At 44.1% G+C, this 25,360-nt stretch overlaps 1 protein-coding gene across 3 annotated transcripts; it reads left to right on the plus strand.

Moving 5' to 3' along the window:
* On the plus strand, positions 1-24,502 carry taok2a (TAO kinase 2a). 3 transcript variants are annotated; one of them, XM_079281113.1, is made up of 20 exons: positions 1-393; positions 1,922-2,062; positions 6,719-6,790; positions 7,045-7,146; positions 7,411-7,456; positions 7,543-7,639; positions 7,882-7,995; positions 8,921-9,012; positions 9,104-9,197; positions 10,196-10,277; positions 10,382-10,552; positions 11,161-11,415; positions 11,611-11,739; positions 12,445-12,681; positions 15,188-15,316; positions 15,402-15,605; positions 16,091-16,330; positions 16,549-16,770; positions 19,422-19,604; positions 19,909-24,502. In XM_079281113.1, exons 2-20 carry the CDS (start codon positions 1,931-1,933, stop codon positions 20,902-20,904), a joined length of 3,597 nt encoding a protein of 1,198 aa, XP_079137239.1. In that variant the 5' UTR covers positions 1-393; positions 1,922-1,930; the 3' UTR covers positions 20,905-24,502. The 3 variants fall into 3 exon arrangements, with proteins under 3 accessions (XP_079137239.1, XP_079137240.1, XP_079137241.1); XM_079281114.1 differs by having other exon boundaries at positions 11,161-11,370; XM_079281115.1 differs by having other exon boundaries at positions 11,161-11,370; positions 16,549-16,761.
* The last annotated feature ends 858 nt before the right edge of the window (positions 24,503-25,360 follow it).

Below are 25,360 nucleotides of genomic sequence, written 5' to 3' on the forward strand. Positions count from 1 at the left end.
ACGGTGTGAGAAACGAGCCGAAACCTCGGGATGGGGCACAGATTTTAAAGTCATATTTTAAGTATATTAAAATGTTAATAGTATACCAGGTGTAACGGGACAGTATGTCGTAGCACCGCGGAGGGACGTCAGCCACACCCCAGAGAACAGCTAGCGTTAGCTCGCAAGCTACCGGAGCTAAACTAGCCAATTAGCTAAGAGGCTAGTAACGATTGGCGAGCTTCTATTTTGAACTAGACTAGCAGTGCAATTTGGTTAAGTGTTAATACATTTTATTGTCGGGACTCTGGTGGAAATGGACCGCACGTCGTGTTGATTATCCGCCGACAGAGGCTCGGTAGCTTTGGCTAACAGTTTGTTTTTCGTTCCGGAGCGGAACCACAATAAGCCGCGGTAAGTAATGCTACATTAGCTATGCTAGCTATGCTATAGCTAACCTAGTTAGCTACTCCAGGGTGGGTTTGGAACTAGGGTCTAAGGGAGCCTTTGATTTGTTTCTGTTCAGTAAAATTAGACACGGTTCATGTTGATGGGTCTGTTGTAATGCATGTGGTTACTTAACGTTAGTATTTAGATCCTTTATTACAGTGAAAGTACTAATACCACACAGTATAAATACTGTTACAGTGAAAGTACTAATACCACACAGTATAAATACTGTTACAGTGAAAGTACTAATACCACACAGTATAAATACTGTTACAGTGAAAGTACTAATACCACACAGTATAAATAATGTTACAGTGAAAGTACTAATACCACACAGTATAAATACTGTTACAGTGAAAGTACTAATACCACACAGTATAAATAATGTTACAGTGAAAGTACTAATACCACACAGTATAAATACTGTTACAGTGAAAGTACTAATACCACACAGTATAAATACTGTTACAGTGAAAGTACTAATACCACACAGTATAAATACTGTGACAGTGATAGTACTAATACACACAGTATAAATACTGTTATAGTGAAAGTACTAATACCACACAGTATAAATACTGTTACAGTGAAAGTATTAATACTACACAGTAAAAATAAACTATTGTTCTTAATATTTACTAATTTAATCGATGGATATGTTGTTTTGTAAATAGTGAGGACGCACGTAATAATTTCACAGATCCAAACCTCAAAATTATTACTCATACATTCATATTTGTAACTTAATGATCAAAAGCAGCAAAGAGTTGATGAGCTGGAATCACGACGTGTCCTCTACATGTTTGTGAGTAAAATAGTTTTATAAACACATCTGTTTTGGAAATGAACTAGTAACTACAGTTAAAGTACAAGAGATGTGTTTCATAGGATGAAGCGTGTTTCACAGGATGAAGCATGTTGCACCAGAAGGTTTGAATCCTGTTCAGCTTTAACCACAACAACCTGAATGTTAGCCTTGTTTCGCTGTTAGCGATTTTCAGTTTGAACGTTTAAACGTTTAAACGTTTGGACCACGCCCAATGAAAATCCAGTGATGCTTCTTTCACGAGGAGCTTCTGAATCAGAGGTTTGAGTTTCAGCCATGTGTTCTTGGTCATTCGGCACCAGGACACCAGATTTCAGGTTCCTGTCTCTGTCTATTTCTGTCTCTGTTCTCATACGTCTGTAGAATATGATGTGTGGACCAGAACGTTTCATTTAAAATGATATTTTCACAACATTTCCCCACTCAGATGATTAAATTGGAGCATTTTGCAATTTTTAATATAATTTCAATGAACTGTTCCCACTTCATCTTCATCTCAGTGCATTAAACATTAAATACATTTTATCGACAGCTACTAGCTCTCCTCCTGTTGGTTAGCCGTTAGCGGTGCTGCTAGCTCTCCTCCTGCTGGGTAGCCGTTAGCGGTGCTGCTAACGTTACTAGCTCTCCCCCTGTTGGTTTAACCCCCCCTCCCTCTCGTTACAGGCCCTGGCCATGCCCTCGAGTGTACGGGCGGGCAACCTGAAAGACCCCGAGGTGGCAGACCTCTTCTGCAAAGACGATCCGGAGAAGCTGTTCGCGGACCTCCGTGAGATCGGACATGGCAGCTTCGGAGCCGTTTACTTTGTGAGTCTCCGCGTTAAAAAGTCCTTCTGTGTTTGTGTTCTGTCTCTTCTTGTGTTTTTATGTCAAAGTATTCATAGCTGACTGAGAGGAACGTTTCCAGACTCACTCTACTCAGCTGGCCGGTCGCTGTGTGTGTGAAGTGTGAACGTCAAGATTGTCAGTTTCTCCTCCTTCGGCGCTTCAGGCTCGTATGAAGCATTCTGTCCGTGTTCAGCTTCCATCGTCTCTGACGACCGTCAAAGAAAAGCTGCAGAAAGAGCTCAGAATGTCAGAGCACACAGGCCTTTAAATAGACATGATACCTTCTCTTGTGTAATCTCTGTGAGCCAATGGGAAGAGGAGAGGCTGATGATGCTGATCAGGTGGACTTCCTGCTGCTGAGATTATGTTGAATAAATATCACAAAGTTCAGATCTTTTATCTGAATTTTGAAGCATTTCCTTTAGAAGAGAAAAACAGACGTTCTTATCTTATAGCGTGTGCGTGTTGTCGGGTCGCCTCAGTGCAGCGTGACATACAGACATACTTACATTACAGACTAAGGTCTCTCAAGGCTACCAAACGGAAGAAGTAAAACGAAGCAGCGTGTCTACGTAGCTCGTAGCTCTGAATAGCATTTACGGCTAACTGGCTTGGCCAGTTGCTGCTAGCACAACAGCTATTCAGAGCTATGAGCAACAAGTTATTGCCTCGTTGCTTTTAGATTCTAATGAGAAGACACGCTGCTTCGTTTTACTTCTTCCGTTTGGTAGCCTTGAGAGACCGTAGTCTGTAATGTAAGTATGTCTGTATGAAGCATGAAAAGATGAACGAAGATGCTAATGCTAATCGCGGTTAGCATTTCACCATTGGCGGAAATGTTAAAATTAGCTTAGAAGCTAGCGAGTCGGACATGTTATGATGTTCAGAGAAGAAGACAACTTTAGTCCTGTTAAAAGCATCTTGCTGTTCAACCTATTTTGTTAAGAGTCCTAGTGACACGTCACACGTCAGAGACACGTCACAGACACGGCAGCGACACGTCACAGACACGTCACAGACACGTCACAGACACGTCACAGCCACGTCACAGACACGTCACAGACACGTCAGAGACACGTCACAGACACGTCACAGACACGTCAGAGACACGTCACAGACACGTCACAGACACGTCACAGACACGTCACAGCCACGTCACAGACACGTCACAGACACGTCAGAGACACGTCACAGACACGGCAGCGACACGTCACAGACACGTCACAGACACGTCACAGACACGTCACAGACACGTCACAGCCACGTCACAGACACGTCACAGACACGTCAGAGACACGTCACAGACAAGTCACAGACACGTCACAGATACGTCAGAGACACGTCACAGACACGTCACAGACACGTCACAGACACGTCAGAGACACGTCACAGACACGTCACAGACACGTCACAGACACGTCACAGACACGTCACAGACACGTCACAGACACGTCACAGACACGTCACAGACACGTCACAGACACGTCACAGACACGTCAGAGACACGTCACAGACACGTCACAGACACGTCAGAGACACGTCACAGACACGTCACAGACACGTCAGAGACACGTCACAGACACGTCAGAGACACGTCACAGACACGTCAGAGATACGTCACAGACACGTCACAGACACGTCACAGACACGTCAGAGACACGTCACAGACACGTCAGAGACACGTCACAGACACGTCACAGACGCGTCAGAGACGCGTCAGAGACGCGTCACAGACGCGTCAGAGACGCGTCAGAGACGCGTCACAGACACGTCACAGACACGTCAGAGACACGTCACAGACACGTCAGAGACACGTCAGAGACACGTCACAGACACGTCAGAGACACGTCACAGACACGTCACAGACACGTCACAGACACGTCACAGACACGTCAGAGACACGTCAGAGACACGTCAGAGACACGTCAGAGACACGTCAGAGACACGTCACAGACACGTCACAGACACGTCAGAGATACGTCACAGACACGTCACAGACACGTCACAGACACGTCACAGACACGTCAGAGATACGTGACAGACACGTCACAGACACGTCAGAGATACGTGACAGACACGTCACAGACACGTCACAGACACGTCACAGACACGTCACAGACACGTCAGAGATACGTCACAGACACGTCAGAGACACGTCACAGACACGTCAGAGACACGTCACAGACACGTCACAGACACGTCACAGACACGTCAGAGACACGTCACAGACACGTCACAGACACGTCACAGACACGTCAGAGACACGTCACAGACACGTCACAGACACGTCAGAGACACGTCAGAGACACGTCACAGACACGTCAGAGATACGTGACAGACACGTCACAGACACGTCACAGACACGTCAGAGACACGTGACAGACACGTCACAGACACGTCAGAGATACGTGACAGACACGTCACAGACACGTCACAGACACGTCACAGACAAGTCACAGACACGTCAGAGATACGTGACAGACACGTCACAGACACGTCACAGACACGTCACAGACACGTCAGAGACACGTCACAGACACGTCACAGACACGTCACAGACACGTCAGAGATACGTGACAGACACGTCACAGACACGTCACAGACACGTCACAGACACGTCAGAGATACGTGACAGACACGTCACAGACACGTCAGAGACACGTCACAGACACGTCAGAGATACGTCACAGACACGTCAGAGACACGCCACAGACACGTCACAGACACGTCACAGACACGTCAGAGACACGTCACAGACACGTCACAGACAAGTCACAGACACGTCACAGACACGTCACAGACACGTCACAGACACGTCAGAGACACGTCAGAGACACGTCAGAGACACGTCACAGACACGTCAGAGACACGTCACAGACACGTCACAGACACGTCAGAGATACGTCACAGACACGTCACAGACACGTCACAGACACGTCACAGACACGTCACAGACACGTCAGAGATACGTGACAGACACGTCACAGACACGTCAGAGATACGTGACAGACACGTCACAGACACGTCACAGACACGTCACAGACACGTCACAGACACGTCACAGACAAGTCACAGACACGTCAGAGATACGTCACAGACACGTCAGAGACACGTCACAGACACGTCAGAGACACGTCACAGACACGTCACAGACACGTCACAGACACGTCAGAGACACGTCACAGACACGTCACAGACACGTCACAGACACGTCACAGACACGTCAGAGACACGTCACAGACACGTCACAGACACGTCAGAGACACGTCAGAGACACGTCACAGACACGTCAGAGATACGTGACAGACACGTCACAGACACGTCACAGACACGTCAGAGACACGTGACAGACACGTCACAGACACGTCAGAGATACGTGACAGACACGTGACAGACACGTCACAGACACGTCACAGACAAGTCACAGACACGTCAGAGATACGTGACAGACACGTCACAGACACGTCACAGACACGTCACAGACACGTCACAGACACGTCACAGACACGTCAGAGACACGTCACAGACACGTCACAGACACGTCACAGACACGTCAGAGATACGTGACAGACACGTCACAGACACGTCACAGACACGTCACAGACACGTCAGAGATACGTGACAGACACGTCACAGACACGTCAGAGACACGTCACAGACACGTCAGAGATACGTCACAGACACGTCAGAGACACGCCACAGACACGTCACAGACACGTCACAGACACGTCAGAGACACGTCACAGACACGTCACAGACAAGTCACAGACACGTCACAGACACGTCACAGACACGTCACAGACACGTCACAGACACGTCAGAGACACGTCACAGACTGTGAAACCTGCACAGATATCATAACACAAACTCCGGTGATTGTCAAAGCACTTACACGTCTTTAAATCAGGGAACTTGAAGACAGAGATCAGCGCTGAGCGCAACGTCTTTGTGTCTTCAGAGAGTTGTTGGTAGCTGAAGCACATTTATTCTGACAGACTGATTGTCTCATCTTTTAAATTCCTTCCTGAGGTTCTGAGGAGCTCCTCGGCACCGGCAGCCTCTCTTCATGCTGAATAACTTGTGTTTGTTTTTATTGATGAGCACGTCAAACCAGATCGACAGTGATCCTTTGTGGAGAAATTCAGTTTACAAATCTGTTAATTCAGTCAACTTATCGATTAGTCGACAGAAATGGTGTGAGGAAGTGACTGCTTCGTCCACACTGACAGCTTGTCATTGATAGAAGCCTCCGTCGTACTGCAGAGCTCTTGTTCCACCTTTACTGTGTGAACTTCACGATAGTTGTGCAGAACAAAGTAAGCGTGACTGACACGCAGCGCCTTCCTCCGCACGGCGGCAGCAGTAGAATTATGAAATGCAGAATTGAACAGCTGCTTAGTAAAGACAGCACGGTCAGCATCTTCTGTAATCGGTTATCCGCGTTGAATGAACCTCGTAGGCGATCGGTAGTCCAGGTTTGTCCACGTACACGTCGCAGTGATGATGTGACCTGAAGCTCAGCAGGTCAGACTGGTCTCTGAATAGATGAAGGTCCAAACATCGTCGTCTATTCACCTGATGAACAGTAACTTGAGTGTTTGTTGTTCTGATAAACTGACTTCTGTCGCCCGACAGGCTCGAGATGTTCGCAACAATGAGGTGGTGGCCATTAAGAAGATGTCGTACAGCGGCAAGCAGACCAACGAGGTAACGCACCGGAACACATGAATCAATAAGTCCTTTCCTTTTGACGATAGCGTCCCTCTGTGACTCGCTCTCTCGTAGAGTCCTCTGGATGTTCTCACAGTGAAACATTCATAATCTACTCGTCTTTGTTCACTCTACCGCCGTATTGTCCTTTTGTTCTACCACCATTAGCCTGAGCTGTTTGACAAAGTATTTCAAGATGTTTCTCTATTGACACGAATGTGTCTGCCGACGGGTTCTGTGTCCGTGCTCAGAAGTGGCAGGACATCATTAAAGAGGTGAAGTTCCTGCAGAAGCTTCGCCACCCGAACACCATCGAGTACCGAGGCTGCTACCTGAAGGAGCACACGGCATGGGTACGTACACGTGTCCCTCAGCACAACGCTATGCGAGCCAATACAACCACGTTACTCTGTAACCAGGGCAACGACCTGGAAGAGCTCAGGAATCAGTCTCTGGAGCAAAGACCGTCGGAACAGTACTTTCTACTTTCTACTTCTACTGTGTCTCAGATTACTGCACTAGATTTATCTGACAGCTTTAGTTAACAGATTCAGATGAAACATATATGTATAATACAATATATATATGGATATAGATGTAAATGACGTGTGTTTCAGCTGGTGATGGAGTACTGCCTCGGCTCGGCCTCAGACCTCCTGGAAGGTCAGTTTGTCTCTTCATCAGATATTAAAACATGATTTATATGTTTGTTTTGTCTCTGACTCTCTGTGTTCTTCTCATCCTCCCAGTTCACAAAAAGCCGCTCCAGGAGATGGAAATAGCTGCTATTACCCATGGTGCACTGCAGGGATTAGCATACCTTCACTCTCACAACATGATCCACCGGTAAACACACTGTTGGCTCCTCACATGGCTGGAATACGTTTATTGGCTACAATGTGTCACATGTTTCATTTTAACATCTATCGATTATCTTCTGATCAATATTTCAATATTTCTAAGAACATTTGTCACTTCTGAACACCCATAATCCTGTCAACCCCTCCACAATAAACACATCATATTCACGGTTAAAGATGCTACATGTAGCATCCGTTGGCGCTAAAGTGTGGTTTTGGGTTTTTTAGGGACGTGAAAGCGGGAAACATCCTGCTGACGGAGCCCGGTCAGGTCAAACTGGGGGACTTCGGTTCTGCCTCCATCGTGGCTCCAGCCAACTCCTTCGTGGGGACGCCGTACTGGTGAGGCTGGACCTACATTCACTCAATGAGCATGTTGGAACGGGAAGACGTCTTTAAATCACAACTTTAGGATTCTATTGTGAAAGTTTCTAAAACGAACCAGGTGTCACATGTCTGAGGGGTCAAAGTTCACCTGGACCCTGTTCTTCCATGCGTTTGTGTCTACGTGTGTAACAGAGAACTGGTCAGAGAATCAACAATCAATAACGGGAATAAATGTAAATAAAGGTTTGTGTTCAACATGTTAACACAGAAACAAACAAACCTTCACCGTCGTCAAGACGTAAATACCGTCTGACGGAATGAAGAGCTCAAGTGAACTTAAACTGAGTTGAACTTTAATTAAATGTGTCGAACCCTCCAAAATAAAAGCCTTCTCCCCTAAACATACTTTTCCTCTCAAGCCTGATTTATGTTTTTATATCGCATGAATATGAATCAAAAAAGGTTTTAACAGAAGTCCAAAGTTCGAACTTTTCAACCTGGAAACTCCTTGTGTCTCAGTTTGTATTTGTTCATTACAGGCTGTGATGTCATCACTCAGTTTAATTAAAGCTCTTCAGATCATTATTATGATTAATAGTTACTACAGCATACTCTGTCGAGCAGCTGTTTTCATGCTGAATGAGACTTGAAGTGATTCTCGGAGGAGAAACACGTCTGTGGATGGAGTCGACTCAGCGGTTCGTCCTCTCAGACCGTGTTTGGTGATATAACAGCGTAATAAGTGGTATTTACTTATTTCAGTGCTTTAAGTGATTTAATTTAAATTGAACTAAATGATTGATTTGTTTTCTTATTTCCGTTGATTTCCATGTAAAGTTGTAACATTCACAGACGTTCCTGACGATGGCCTCCAGCAGACAAAGAGAAAGCGTTGGTCTGCAGATGAAGGCTCACCGTCAGGCTCTTGTGTTTTCTTCAGGATGGCTCCGGAGGTGATCTTGGCGATGGACGAGGGCCAGTATGACGGGAAGGTGGACGTCTGGTCGCTGGGCATCACCTCCATAGAGCTGGGTAATAATAACAGACTGTGGTCCTAAAGACCAGCTGATGAATCCACACCTTGGTTCTTTAATGTTTGGCTCTCTGCTCGTCCCCCCCACAGCGGAGAGGAAGCCCCCTCTGTTCAACATGAATGCTATGAGTGCCTTATATCACATCGCTCAGAATGAAAGCCCCATCCTTCAGTCCAACCACTGGTGAGAACGTCTGCTCAGTTTGATCTTAACTCAAGAGTCCGTCTCATTGTAAGGCTGCCTCCTCAGTCCTACCTTTCTCTTTTCAAACGCATATCGTTTGCTGCATTTACATCCAGTTTAAAACCATTAAAATGGAGCTGAAAGGAGGTTCAACGGATCCTAAAACTCACAGATCAGAGACACAGATCGAGTCAAAGGTCAGAGTCAAAGAACAGAGTCACAGATCACAGTCAAAGGTCAGAGTCACAGGTCAGAGTCACAGGTCAGAGTCAAAGGTCAGAGTCAAAGAACAGAGTCAAAGGTCAGAGTCACAGGTCAGAGTCAAAGGTCAGAGTCAAAGAACAGAGTCAAAGGTCAGAGTCAAAGAACAGAGTCACAGATCAGAGTCAAAGGTCAGAGTCACAGGTCAGAGTCAAAGGTCAGAGTCAAAGAACAGAGTCACAGATCAGAGTCACAGGTCAGAGTCAAAGGTCAGAGTCACAGGTCAGAGTCAAAGGTCAGAGTCAAAGAACAGAGTCACAGATCAGAGTCACAGGTCAGAGTCAAAGGTCAGACTCACAGGTCAGAGTCAAAGAACAGAGTCACAGATCAGAGTCAAAGAACAGAGTCACAGATCAGAGTCAAAGGTCAGAGTCACAGGTCAGAGTCAAAGGTCAGAGTCACAGGTCAGAGTCACAGATCAGAGTCAAAGGTCAGAGTCAAAGGTCAGAGTCACAGGTCAGAGTCAGTTCTGGAATTGTTTTGAATAAATGATTTATTATCTTTCATTTATATTTTGATTATATTTTACAGTTTAAAATCGTATTTTATTTTATTTTCTTCAAAGTTCAAGACCAGAACGTGAACTTTGTGGTTGAATAGTGTTTTAAATGATCAGAACTGTCGTCTGGCTCCAGAAGGATGTCACGTGTCTACAGACGGGAAAGCCTTCTGAGGCACGTTTGTGATTTTGGGCTTTAGAAATGAGATGAAATGAATAATCCCATTGTTCTCTGCAGGTCTGATTCCTTCCGTAACTTCGTGGACTCCTGCCTGCAGAAGATTCCCCAAGACCGGCCTACCTCTGACGTGCTGCTGAATGTGAGAACCAATCCAGCTTCATCTCACCAAACGTAAACCCTTCGTCTTCATCGCTCATGTTGCCGTCTCCTTCCTTCCCTCCCTCCCTCCTTTCTCCTCTGCAGCATCGCTTCCTTTGCCGCGAGCGTCCTCTGACGGTCATCATGGACCTGATCGCTCGCACCAAAGATGCAGTGAGAGAGCTCGACAACCTGCAGTACCGCAAGATGAAGAAGATCCTCTTCCAGGAGACGCAGCAGAACGGGCCCGTGTCCGAGGGAGGGGACGATGAGGAGGTGAGGAAGAGGGGAAGTCCTAGTGTGGACTGGGAGGAAGGGAGGAGGAAAGAGGAGACTGAGGAGGAAAGAGCACAAAGAGAGGAAGTATAAAATAGAGACGCTTGAGTCATCAGAGATTCAAATAGACACAAATACACCGATACTTTTTCAAAACAGATATTTTCCTCTGCGTTTAAGAAATAGCAGCTTTGCTGCTCTGGTTTGTTGTCCCGTGACTGTTGGTCTCAGATGAATCAATCATGACTTCACAGTTTCACAATTTAATGTTTTTACACAATCTGGTGAAAGTGAACTCTTTATTAGAGGAGACATTTATAATGAGAACATGGAGAATCAAATGTTTTGATGAAATTTTAAGCTTCTGTTCGGTTGCTTTTTCTGAAGGAACCGTTCGTCACACATGATGTGTTCAAGGACCGTCTGAAAGATGAAAATCTGACAATAATGAGCTTCTGGTTGTGATGAACGATGTAGTTTTGGTTATTGTTGAAATAAAACATGCTTTTCTATCTCGCCGGTGGGCTTTGGGGTTCAGAGGTTAATACATGTCTCTCTGCAGCTGAATCCAGTATTTGTGTCTTTGTGTCTTTGTGTCTTTGTGTCAGGAGGTGGAGACGTACCTTCTGCGGACGGGAACAGTCAACAGCATGGAGAGCTCCCAGTCGGTGCCCAGTATGTCCATCTCGGCCAGTTCCCAGAGCAGCTCGGTCAACAGTCTGGCCGACGCCTCCGACGACAGCAGCAACGAGATGGCCATGATGCAGGAGGGCGAGCACACCATCACCTCCAACAGCTCCATCATCCACCGACCCACGGTACACAAACACACCTCCAACAGCTCCATCATCCACCGACCCACGGTACACAAACAGCCTGAACTCATCGCCTGTAGAAACACCAGAGCTTTAGTAGCCATTGAGGTTCAACGGATCATAAATCACGGATCAGATCAGAACAAATACTAACAATATAGATGTTTATATAAAATTAATATAACTTTTAGAGATCACTGATCCCTACCACCACCTCCTCTTCCTCCTCCTCCTCTTCCTCAGGGTCAGGATAACATCTATGATGACCCCTACCAGCCAGAGATGGACCAACCTCAGGCTCCCTCAGCTGGATGCCGTCGAGCTTATTACCGCAACCGGGACCACTTTGCCACCATCCGAACCGCCTCCTTGGTAAGTCTTCCTCCTCCTCCTCCTCCTCTTCCTCCTCCTTGAGGTGTTTGTTGATTTTCTGGTAAAAATGAATCCAGATTCTCATCATGTGTGAATCTAAATCAGTCAAAGTTAAAGACTTTGTTCTCGTATTTTATTGGCGCTGTAGTTCCATGTGAAGAAAGAGACTCTCCGGTCTGAATGTGATTCATATTTTATTTAACTTTGTTCAGCAGCAGAAGTCTCAAAGTGTTCAAATAACACTTGTGCTCAACATCTGTTCACAAACATCTGCATATGACAGTCAGGTCCCATCAGGTTTTAGATGGACTCCCGGCATCAAGCGCCCGTGTTTTAACCCCCCGTTCCTCCCCCCGTTCCTCCCCCCCGTTCCTCCCCCCCGTTCCTCCCCGCCGTACCTCCCCCCGTTCCTCCCCCCCGTACCTCCCCCCGTTCCTCCCCCCCGTACCTCCCCCCCGTTCCTCCCCCCCGTACCTCCCCCCGTTCCTCCCCCCCGTTCCTCCCCCCCGTTCCTCCCCCCGTTCCTCCCCCCCGTACCTCCCCCCGTTCCTCCCCCCCGTACCTCCCCCCCGTTCCTCCCCCCCGTTCCTCCCCCCGTTCCTCCCCCCCGTACCTCCCCCCGTACCTCCCCCCCGTACCTCCCCCCCGTTCCTCCCCCCCGTTCCTCCCCCCGTTCCTCCCCCCGTACCTCCCCCCTCTTCACAGGTCACCCGTCAGATCCAGGAGCACGAGCAGGGCTCGGCTCTGCGGGAGCAGATGTCCGGGTACAAGCGCATGAGGCGGCAGCACCAGAAGCAGCTGATGGGGCTGGAGAACAAGCTGAAGGCGGAGATGGACGAGCACCAGCTGAAGCTGGACAAAGAGCTGGAGAACCAGAGGAACAGCTTCTCCACCGAGGCCGACAAGCTGTCCAAGAAGCACCAGGCCATCCTGGAGAAAGAGGTGACGCTAAATCAGAATCAGAACCAGAACCGTTTATTGCCATGGTATGTTGAACATACAAGGAATTTGGCGTGACGGGAGGTGCAAACATTTAACAATCAACAACAATCAGTGCAAGTAGAAACATATTCAAATTTAAAAGAGATATAAAATAAAGTAAGTTATAAAATGAATGAAATATGAAATGAAGTGAAATATAAAATGAATGAAATATAAAACAAAGTGAAATATAAAATAAATGAAATATAAAATGAATGAAATATAAAACAAAGTGAAATATAAAATATATGAAATATAAAATAAAGTGAAATATAAAATGAAGTGAAATATAAAATAAATGAAATATAAAATGAAGTGAAATATAAAATAAATGAAATATAAAATAAATGAAATATAAAACAAAGTGAAATATAAAACAAAGTGAAATATAAAATAAATGAAATATAAAATAAATGAAATATAAAATAAAGTGAAATATAAAATAAATGAAATATAAAATAAATGAAATATAAAACAAAGTGAAATATAAAATAAATGAAATATAAAATAAATGAAATATAAAATAAATGAAATATAAAATAAAGTGAAATATAAAACAAATGAAATATAAAATGAAGTGAAATATAAAATAAAATTAAATATAAAATAAAGTGAAATATAAAACAAAGTGAAATATAAAATAAATGAAATATAAAATAAATGAAATATAAAATGAGGTGAAATATAAAATAAATGAAATATAAAATAAATTAAATATAAAACAAAGTGAAATATAAAACAAAGTGAAATATAAAACAAAGTGAAATATAAATCAAAGTGAAATATAAAACAAAGTGAAATATAAAATAAATGAAATATAAAATGAAGTGAAATATAAAATAAAGTGAAATATCACTCCTCCTGTTGCTTTAAACACTGATTGGTTGTTTACAGCGGTTTTCCAACAGCTGACCAACTTCTTGGCCGTAAATAACTGCTTTGATGTTTTCAGTCAGGCTTTCGACAGCACCACAGCACTGAAACTGCTCTCGTTAAGGTTTTCAATGACATCCACTTAAACATAGACAATGGCAGAAGTTCAGTCTTAGTGTTACTGGATCTCAGTGCTGCATTCGACACGTCGACCATGCCATACTCCTAGAAAGACTAAACATCTGGGTGGGACTCTCTGGCACAGCACTTAACTGGTTTGAATCCTACTTGAAGGGCCGAGAATACTTTGTGTCTGTGGCTGATTACACATCAGAGCTGACTAAAATGACATGTGGTGTTCCCCAAGGTTCAATACTGGGGCCTCTTCTGTTCAACATCTACGTGCTTCCACTAGCTCAGATTATGGAAAACAACAAAGTGTGTTATCATAATTATGCAGACGACACACAAATCTACATAACTATGTCACCAGGGGACTATAATCCCATACAAGGGCTGGGTAACTGCATTGAACAAACCAACAACTGGATGTGCCAGAATGTTCTTCAATTAAACAAAGATAAAACAGAAGTAATTGTTTTTGGTACCAAGGACGAACAATTGAAAATCACCGCTCAGCTTCAGTCACTGATGTTAAAACCCACAAACCAAGCCAGAAATCTAGGTGTAGTTATGGATTCAGACCTCAACCTGAACAGCCATATCAAGACAATTACAAAATCAGCCTCCTATCACCTGAAGAACATATCAAGGATTAGAGGACTTATGTCTCAACAGGATGTGTAAAACTTGTCCACGCATTTATCTTCAGCAGACTGGACTACTGTAACGGTGTGTTTACAGGTCTCTGTAAAAAGTCCGTCAGAAAGCTGCAGCTGATTCAGAACGCTGCAGCTCGAGTCCTCACTAAGACCAGGAGGGTGGATCACATCACTCCAGTTCTGAGGTCTTTGCACTGGCTTCCTGTCCAACAAAGAATTGACTTTAAAATGCTGCTGTTGGTTTACAAAGCACTGAATGGTTTAGGGCCAAAATACATCTCTGATCTGCTGCTGCCTTACGAACCATCCCGACCCCTCAGGTCGTCTGGGACCGGTCTACTTTCTGTTCCCAGAGTCAGAACTAAACATGGAGAAGCAGCGTTCAGTTTTTCTGCTCCACATATCTGGAACAAAGTCCCAGAAAGCTGCAGGTCTGCTGAGACCCTCAGCTCATTTAAATCAAGATGGAAGACTTTTCTGTTTGCTGCTGCCTTTAATTGAACCACATTCAATTCATATATTAATCAATTTCCTGCATTTCTGCCTTGCCTTGCAATGAAACATGATCAGAGATCAGAGACTAGAAACACATGTTCTACAGAGTCCGTGAAACTTTATTTCACTCTGATGGTTAACGGTAAATAATCAGCGGTTCAGATAATAATGAAAATAAATATGAAACATTTGAAATCATACCCTCTAAACGTACATCTGATTTAAGTTGAAATCGAACGCTATGACTGAGCTCGTTTAGATGTGAAGTGTCAACTGATGTTTTCTGACCCTCGGCCTCTTTGTTTCGTGTCCTGCAGGTGAAAGCAGCTCTGACAGAAGAGAAGAAGTTCCAGCAGCACATACTGGGCCAGCAGAAGAAAGAGCTGACCAGTTTACTGGAGTCACAGAAACGACAGTACCGCCAGCGCAAAGACCAGCTGAAAGAGGTCAGAACCAGAACGCACACAGGTAGAAATCACTGCTGCGCGACCGAGAAACGGTAGAATAAGTCGCTCTTCTTCGTCTGAACAGGAGCTGAGTGAGAACCAGTCGACCCCGAAGAGGGAGAAGCAGGAGTGGCTGATCCGTCAGAAGGAGTGTCTGCAGCAGATGCAGGCGGAGGAGGAGGCCAGCCTGCTGCGGAGGCAGCGGCAGTACTACGAGCTGCAGTGTCGCCAGTACAAGAGGAAGATGCTGCTGGCTCGACACAACCTGGAGCAGGATCTGCTGAGGGAGGTATGGACTGTCACTTCAGAATAAAGGTCCTGCTCCTCTATGAACAGAACCATGATGACTAGAAGTAGAGAGAACTAGAACAACAGTTATGATGTCATCAATCATAAAAAAAGAACAAAAGCACAAGTTGAATTTCTTTGATGATTTATTTTACTACGTCCTAAATTATCTTCTAGATAGTTATAAAACGAGGCAAGTTTACTTTAATTTGACTTGAGAATAAATCTGATTGGACGTCAACAACTCGCTTATTTAATCAGATTTTATTCATCATAAACGATCATAAGCGTTTGTGGTTATGTTTTGGTAAAAACTCGTCTTATTCTACCGAACAAAAATACTCAAAGAACCAGGTTTTAAATTAGATGATTTCCTGAAATCGTCCACTGATACTTTGTAGGAACATAAAAGACAATTTAACGCTTCTTATTCTGCGTTCTTCTTCTTCTCTCCCTCCTCCCGTGTTTCTGCCGGTCCTCCACCAGGACCTGAACAAGAAGCAGACCCAGAAGGACCTGGAGTGCGCCATGCTGCTGCGGCACCACGAGTCCACCCAGGAGCTGGAGTTCAGGCAGCTGGGCTCGGTGCAGCGGACCCGGGCCGACCTGATCCGAACGCAGCACCAGACCGAGCTGACCAACCAGATGGAGTACAACAAGCGCCGCGAGCAGGAGCTGAGGCAGAAACACACCGTGGAGGTCCGGCAGCAGCCCAAGAGCCTCAAAGTAAGAACGGAACCTGAGACCAAGTGTGGAGAACGTTATGGTGATTCAACCCTCTAAACCCCAAAGCAGCGCCAGTCACATTTTACTCTCTGTGGCCTTGTTAAGAATCCGCTTCAGCTCTCAAATCAAACATGGCTCCTTTTAAACTTCAGCATGTTGATTTAATTCAGATCAAATCAATAAAGCCCTCACTGATTGTAATTAGCACCTTGTTTCAGTCCAAAGAGCTGCAGATCAAGCGTCAGTTCCAGGAGACCTGTAAGATCCAGACCCGTCAGTACAAAGCCCTGAGGAACCACCTGCTGGAGAGCACTCCCAAATCCGACCACAAGGCCGTCCTCAAACGCCTCAAAGAGGAGCAGACGCGTAAGCTGGCCATCCTGGCCGAGCAGTACGACCACTCCATCAACGACATGCTGTCCACACAGGCTGTGAGTAAGGCAAGGAAACCCCGCGCACCTGCAGCACCTTCGGCACCCGAACCTCAACACAACCGCAGAACCAAGAAATTACTAATTCGTAGAAATCCCATGAAAATATTTTGTATGTTATCAACGTAATCATGAATGAGGAGAGCGGCAGATGGATGAGTCAACAAACAGACATCTTTCACTTTGTTCTCTGGGAGGAACAAGAAGTCAATGTTTTTGTCACGTAACATGCGTAACGTAGTAACGTATGCATAACATATGCGGAACGTAGTAGCACGCGTAACGTAGTAGCACGCGTAACGTGGTAACGCGCCTAACGTGGTAACGCGCCTAACGTGGTAACGCGCGTAACGTGGCAACGCGCGTAACGTAGCAACGCGCGTAACGTGGCAACGCGCCTAACGTGGCAACGCGCCTAACGTGGCAACGCGCCTAACGTGGCAACGCGCCTAGCGTGGTAACGCGCCTAACGTGGTAACGCGGCTAACGTAGTAACGCGCCTAACGTAGTAGCACGCGTAACGTAGTAACTCGCGTAACGTAGTAACACGCCTAACGTAGTAACACGCCTAACGTAGTAACACGCGTAACGTAGTAACACGCGTAACGTAGTAACGCTCCTAATGTAGTAACACGCCTAATGTAGTAACGTAGTAACATGCGTAACGTAGTAACACGCCTAACGTAGTAACACGCCTAGCGTAGTAACACGCCTAACGTAGTAACGCGCCTAACGTGGTAACGCGCCTAGCGTGGTAACGCGCCTAACGTAGTAACACGCCTAACGTAGTAGCACGCGTAACGTAGTAACTCGCGTAACGTAGTAACACGCCTAACGTAGTAACACGCCTAACGTAGTAACACGCGTAACGTAGTAACACGCCTAACATGGTAACACGCCTAGCGTGGTAACGCGCCTAACGTAGTAACACGCCTAACGTAGTAACACGCCTAGCGTGGTAACGCGCCTAACGTAGTAACACGCGTAACGTAGTAACACGCCTAACGTAGTAACACGCCTAGCGTGGTAACGCGCCTAACGTAGTAACGCGCCTAACGTGGTAACGCGCCTAACGTAGTAGCACGCGTAACGTAGTAACACGCCTAACGTAGTAACACGCCTAACGTAGTAACACGCCTAACGTAGTAACACGCCTAACGTAGTAACACGCGTAACGTAGTAACACGCCTAACGTAGTAACACGCCTAACGTAGTAACACGCCTAACGTAGTAACACGCCTAACGTAGTAACACGCCTAACGTAGTAACGCGCTTAACGTGGTAACGCGCCTAACGTGGTAACGCGCCTAACGTAGTAACACGCCTAACGTAGTAGCACGCGTAACGTAGTAACTCGCGTAACGTAGTAACACGCCTAACGTAGTAACACGCCTAACGTAGTAACACGCGTAACGTAGTAACACGCCTAACGTAGTAACACGCCTAACGTAGTAACACGCCTAACGTAGTAACACGCCTAACGTAGTAACACGCCTAACGTAGTAACACGCTTAACGTAGTAACGCGCCTAATGTGGTAACGCGCCTAACGTAGTAACACGCCTAACGTAGTAGCACGCGTAACGTGCCTAACGTAGTAACACGCCTAACGTAGTAACACGCCTAACGTAGTAACACGCCTAACGTAGAAACACGCTTAACATAGTAACACGCGTAACACGCCTAATGTAGTAACATGCATAGCGTAGTAACATGCGTAACATGGCGAACATGCGTAACACGCCTAACGTAGCTACACGCCTAATGTAGTAACGTAGTAACACGCCTAACGTAGTAACACGCTTAACGTAGTAACACTCGTAACGTAGTAACACGCGTAACGTAGTAACACGCGTAACGTAGTAACATGCTTAACATAGTAACATGCGTAACACGCCTAATGTAGTAACATGCGTAACGTAGTAAGATGGTTAACGTAGTAACACGCCTAACGTAGTAACACGCGTAACGTAGTAAAATGCTTAACGTAGTAACATGCTTAACGTAGTAACATGCGTAACACGCCTAATGTAGTAACATGCTTAACGTAGTAACATGCGTAACACGCCTAATGTAGTAACATGCGTAACGTAGTAAGATGGTTAACGTAGTAACACGCCTAACGTAGTAACACGCGTAACGTAGTAAAATGCTTAACGTAGTAACATGCTTAACGTAGTAACATGCGTAACACGCGTAACGTAGTAACATGCGTAATGTAGTAACATGCGTAACACGCCTAACATGCGTAACACGCCTAACGTAGTAACATGCGTAACACGCCCAACATGCGTAATACGCCTAACATGCGTAACACGCCTAACGTAGTAACACGCCTAACGTAGCGACATACGTAACTGAAACATGTTGCTGGACGCACGAAAAATGGCTGATTTGAATACGTTTTCATACCAACTGTTTATTTAAAGTGACAGAACACACAATCAACGTTTGTGTGAACGTGTCAGTGAAGTGACGAGAAACACAAACGGTAACATTTAAAATAACACAATAGATAAATAATCTTTCTGTTTGTTGAAGAAGAAGAAAAGAAAATATGATTAAGAAACGTACGTGAACATAATTTTCCTGTCGTCATCATCGTCATCATCATCCTGACGCTCTTCTTCTTCTTGGTCCCCCCCCCCCCCCCCCCCACAGCTGCGTCTGGATGAGAACCAGGAGGCTGAGTACCAGGTCCTGAGGATGCAGCTGCAGCAGGAGCTGGAGCTGCTGAACGCCTATCAGAGCAAGATCAAGATCCACACCGACACCCAGCATGAGAGGGAGGTGAAGGACCTGGAGCAGAGGGTGTCCATCCGCCGGGCGCTGCTGGAGCAACGGGTAGGAAACGGGTTTCACATTCCATCCATCAAATGTGTCCGATCGATGCTTCTCCAGCTGTGACTCATTGCTGTCATCATCGAGTAATCTGCTGATTATTTTAACTTTAGAAGGTTGGAAAACAGTGGAGAAATGACAAAAAACAAACCCAAAAGTTCTTCGGTTTATTATCAGATCATCAGACGATCGAAGCCCATGTCCGTAATGATGAGATAGAAAGTCAATGGGCTTCCATACCAGACTGGTGCTTCTGTAGATGTTTGTTGTTGACTGCGTCCCTAACGGCGTAAACGTGTGTCGTCAGATCGAGGAGGAGATGCTGTCCCTGCAGAACGAGCGCTCGGAGCGGATCCGGACCCTCCTGGAGCGCCAGGCCCACGAGATCGAGGCCTTCGACTCGGAGAGCATGCGTCTGGGCTTCAGCAACATGGCGCTGAGCGGCATCCCGGCCGAGGCCTTCAACCAGGGCTACCCGACGCCCAGCCCGTCCTCGGGCTCCGGCGGCTGGCCCTCCAGGCCGGTGCCTCGCTCCGGCAGCCACTGGAGCCACAGCGTGCAGAACTCGGTGACCACGCCGTCGTGGCGCAGCCAGAACCACGGAGGAGGAGGAGGAGGAGGAGGAGGAGGAGGCGGCGGCAGCTTCATCCGCGCAGAGTCCATCACCTCCTCCCACGGCCTTGGCCGGGACAGCGAGATGCACAAGAGCAGCATCAGGGACCAGCCGTCCTCCTCTTCCTCCCACTCCTCCTCTTCCTCCTCCCACCACCACCACCACCAGCAGCAGCACCACCAGCACCACCAGCAGCAGCACTACCTCCCCCAGCACTACCAGCACCACCAGAGCACGCCGCAGCTGTACCGCGAGAGCCACGACGGCCGGGAGCGCGACCGCTCCAGAGAGTGGGTGGGAGGAGGAGGAGGAGGAGGAGGAGGAGGAGGAGGTGGAGGTGGCGGCCACTACCCCCACCACTCCCAGCTGCACCACCATCACCACCACCTCGCCACACACACCTCCTCCCAGTCCTTGGCTCTCCTGCCTCCCCCGCCGCCGCCTCCCCCGATCTCCATCTCCTCCTCCCCGCCCTCCTCCGCCTCCTCCTCTTCATCGTCTCAGGGAGGCTACGGCGGCGGCCTGAGCATCAGGGGCCCCGGCCTGATGGCCCTCAGGAACAGCCCCCAGCCTCTGAGGAGGACGGCCTCCGGAGGGCCGGGGGGAGGCGGGGGGAGCGACGGAGGGCTGAGCCGGAGCACATCGGTCACCTCCCACATCTCCAACGGGTCGCACCTCTCTTACTCCTGAAACTCCGCCTCCTGAGATCTGACATCAGAGAGAATTTAAGCCGTCAGTTTGTTTTAAGAGGAAAAGTTTAAAAAAATGTAAAAACACATTTTAAATGTAGATTTAAACATCTTGTTACTTTAAATTGTTGCTGATGCTCAACAATAAAAAGAGAGGAAGACATTTACATTTTTTATATAAGTTAGGACAGATAAACCCCGAGTATTAAGATGGCTGTTAGAAAGAAGCTGCACAGGAACAGTGAAGATAAAAGAACCTGCTGCACAGTTCTGAGGGTGCTTTCAAAGACCACTGTAAACTATGTAAATAACGGTTGTTTGTCTTTCAGCTGTAACTGTTTCATACGTTTTTCTTTTGTAGCGATAAATAAGATTCTGTAAACTGAAGAAACACACTGCCACCTGTTTGACCCGAGTGACTCCGCCCCTTCTTAAAGGGTCTTCTTAAAGGGACAGTCCGACATTTTATCCACAGCTGAGCTCGTGCTGCTTTAGTGAGAGGACGAAGAGGAAGAGCTCTTCATCAATGCTGAGATTAAAAACGCTGAATAGTTTCAGGTTTGAGGCGTAAAATCCTCCAAAGATATCATTTTATTTTCTGATTAAGTTCAAAATAACAAGACAAGGAAAGTTTATTCATAAAAACACATTTCAGACACAAATACTTCAAATAAGAGATTTAATACCAGACATTAATTACATTCATACAAATAATTCTGCTTTTTGATTCACACCATTGGTTCTTAAACCGTGTTTTTATCGACAGAGAGAGATACTCCACAATCTGTACATCTTTGTGTACTTGTACTCGTGATCCAATAGACTTTGTGGTAGAAACGATGTATTAAGAGTTCTGACTCTTTAATCTTAATAAATCTTTAAGTTTCTGTTCTGAACTCTCAGAAAACAGAAACCGATTATTCTCCAAATTCATCTTTTGTTCCATAAAACGTCAGAAAATAGTGAAAAATGTTCGTTTTCTTAACGTCATTCACTTTGATGTGATAGAAAACATTTAAACAAAGAACCTGTTATAATAGTTGGCGATTCTTTTTCCGTCTATCAACTTATAAATTATTGGTCAAATTGATGAGTCAGCTGATCGTTACAGGTTTTATTCCGGTGATCTCGTCGGACTCGACTTAAAACTGCAATTAAGAAAACGTCTCAAAATGTCGGACTGTTCCTTTAAAGGACGCCGGAGAGTTTTAGAGCGAGCCGTGTGCGTGTGCGTGTGCGTGTGCTGTCGGCTCCCCTCCTCTGTAGTTTCCCTTCCTCACAGTCTTCATGTGAAGATGAGAAGATGATCATCAGATAAAGAGATGAGAAGATGAGCTGGAGACGGTGAAGATGAAGATGATGGAGAAGATGAGATGGTGTTGCGTTTACAGACGGGTTCGGCTGCGTGGACGTTTGTGTACAGACATTTGTATGAATACCATGAACACTATCTATTTATATAAATGTGAGAAACCTGACGAGTGTTCCCTCTGACGTGTCCGTGGAGCACGACCGGAGTTACAAACGATCAGAAGGATTCCAGAGGTCATTCGTTCCTCTGCTGCAGCTGGAATATTTATGTCTACGCCCATTTTTAAAAGATGTAATTGCCATTGTTGACCACTAGGTGGGGGTAAGAGTTACTGTGATAGAGCTACAGCAGACCTTCTGAGGAGGACTACGTTTCCCAGCATTCCTCTGGAGGGCTACACTTCTGGGCCTGCCATCCACTTTGTTGTTTTTTGAGCCAGTATTAAGATGTGGAGCGTCGACACAGCTGAATATTAATAATAACGTTTTCCAGTTTGGTGCCATGTTTTTATTTCAGTTTTTTAAATTTCTTTATTTCTTCAGTCGTGTGAAGAATAAACACAAACTGTAAAATATGGAGCCGCAAAGTGTTCACTGTTACATCATCAAAAGATTTTACTCTTTTTTTTAAACGTATTTAAGTTACGTGTTTTGCTCAGTGACGACTCGTATTTAATCGTTTTTTTTTAATTCACAATATTTTATTTCATAATGACGACGATGAAAAGTGACAAAAAAGGCTTTTTAAAATAAAGACGTATTTATATTTCCTGAACGATGAAAAGATTTATTTGCATATTCCTATAATTATTTAATTATTTGACTTCATGATATAAATAGTTCTAGGGATGTAAATTATAAAAATGTGAAGAAAATTATTGAAACTTCAAACATTTTTATTTTATTTTTTAGATTTGGCTTAAATTCCATTTTCATGAAATTTTTATTTTATTATTAAAAGAAACATGAAATATAAATATTGAAAATAACATTTCGTGATGAGTTCAGGTTTCACTGATGAATGATTTGTTGATGTGTGTGTGTATGTACATATATATATTTATATTTATATATATATATGTAAAGTCATGTTCTTATTGGTGTATGTGATGCTGAACACTTTGTGGATCTTTATGATTTATCACAAAACTAAAGTCTTCGCTTTGTTTCTCGTCTCGTTGATGTTTTGAGACAGAAATACGAGAAGAAGCTGGAAAATGTTTTTTAAATGTCGTGCTGGACGTTAAATCCCTCGAGGGACGTTTGTGAGATTTCATTTTGCCAACTGTAGTTTTATACTTTTTATTTTAAACGTTTTATTCTGTAAAGAGTTTGAGAGCCGATCGTCCGGAGTCGTTTTGCCATTTAAAGCTGTGAGCAGTTCACTGACATCAGGATTTCTGTGTTCTCTCGTCCTCAACTTTTAGGGAACGTTTTGGGAAATGTTCTTCTTCTTTGTCAGATTAACGCAGCAGATGATGTTTATGTTTATTAATGTGCAGATTAGTTTCTCATATTTAAGAGCTGAAACTATTAGTTTCATGAAACAGAAGATTTTTCATTTTTGATTTATCTCAAATGTTTAAACTTCGTCTCTCTGTTTCACATCTTTAACAGAATGTATTTTCACATTTTACAAAGTAAACAATCGATCAATTAAAGATTAGATCTGCAGGTTCATCAATAAACGTCACTACGCCACCTGATTATTGATCTGTTTTTGGTTTTATGATTCATTTATTGTTTCATAAAATATTCCTTAAATGTCTCGTTTTTGTCCGAGCAGCAGATTTTCAGTTTGTCACATAAAACAGAGAAAATGAATGAATTGATGATTAATCTGTCGGTTGATTTAAGTTATTATTTCAGCTCATTTATTCAATAAACCTAAAACTGAACTCTGTGGTGCGTTCAGGGACAGTTTGACATCAGAAAGCTGAAGAAGCAAATGTGACCCAGAAGAGAAACAACAAACTTGTTGAAAGATTTGCATATGGACAAAAAACGAGCACATTTCCCAAAATGCATTGCTGTGATGAAGTTCCTTTACTTTGTTTTTCATGTCGGTCCAAAATGTTTCGTCCAGAAACAGAGACACCCTCCGACTGTTTGAGGCCATCAGGAGGATGAAGATGATGAAGATGAGTGTATAAATGTGGATGGATGGATTTAAAGCCGTTTTTACAGCAGGAGGTCGAGTTTAAGACGTTCAGGTTCAAAATGTTTGAGAGACCAGTTGTACAGAAATGTAACAGAATAATTTTGGAGAAATAAATGAAGAAAAACAAGTTTGTTTGTTTTCATGTTGGACTTCATTAACAAACGTTTTATTTTTGTGTTAAAAACCTTAGACCACCACTTATTTAACATTAATGTCCTTAAATCCATAAATCTTTATGTCAAATATACATTTTTCAAAGTTATCAGCCGAGAAAAATCATTGAATTTTATTGTAGATAATTCATTTTGTTTATTAAAATGTATTTTCCTTCAACATCAAATTATTTGATTAAATATAATCATCCGCAGCATATTTTACAAACATGTGTGTATGTATATATACATACATATATGTATATATACATACATATATGTATGTATATATACATATATGTATGTATATATACATACATATATGTATATATACATACATATATGTATGTATATATACATGTATGTATATATACATATATGTATATATACATATATGTATATATACATACATATATGTATATATACATATATGTATATATATATACATATATGTATATATACATACATATATGTATGTATATATACATATATGTATGTATACATATATGTATGTATATATACATATATGTATGTATACATATATGTATATATACATACATGTATGTATATATACATACATATATGAATATATACATATATGTATGTATATATACATATATGTATATATACATATATATACATATATGAATATATACATATATGTATGAATATATACATATATGTATGTATATATACATATATGTATATATACATATATGTATGTATATATTCATATATGTATATATACATATATGTATGTATATATACATACATATATGTATATATACATACATATATGTATATATACATATATGTATGTATAGTGTGTCAGA

This window comes from Melanostigma gelatinosum, assembly GCF_949748355.1.
Source record: "Melanostigma gelatinosum genome assembly, chromosome: 13".
NCBI classification, from domain to species: Eukaryota; Metazoa; Chordata; class Actinopteri; order Perciformes; family Zoarcidae; genus Melanostigma; species Melanostigma gelatinosum.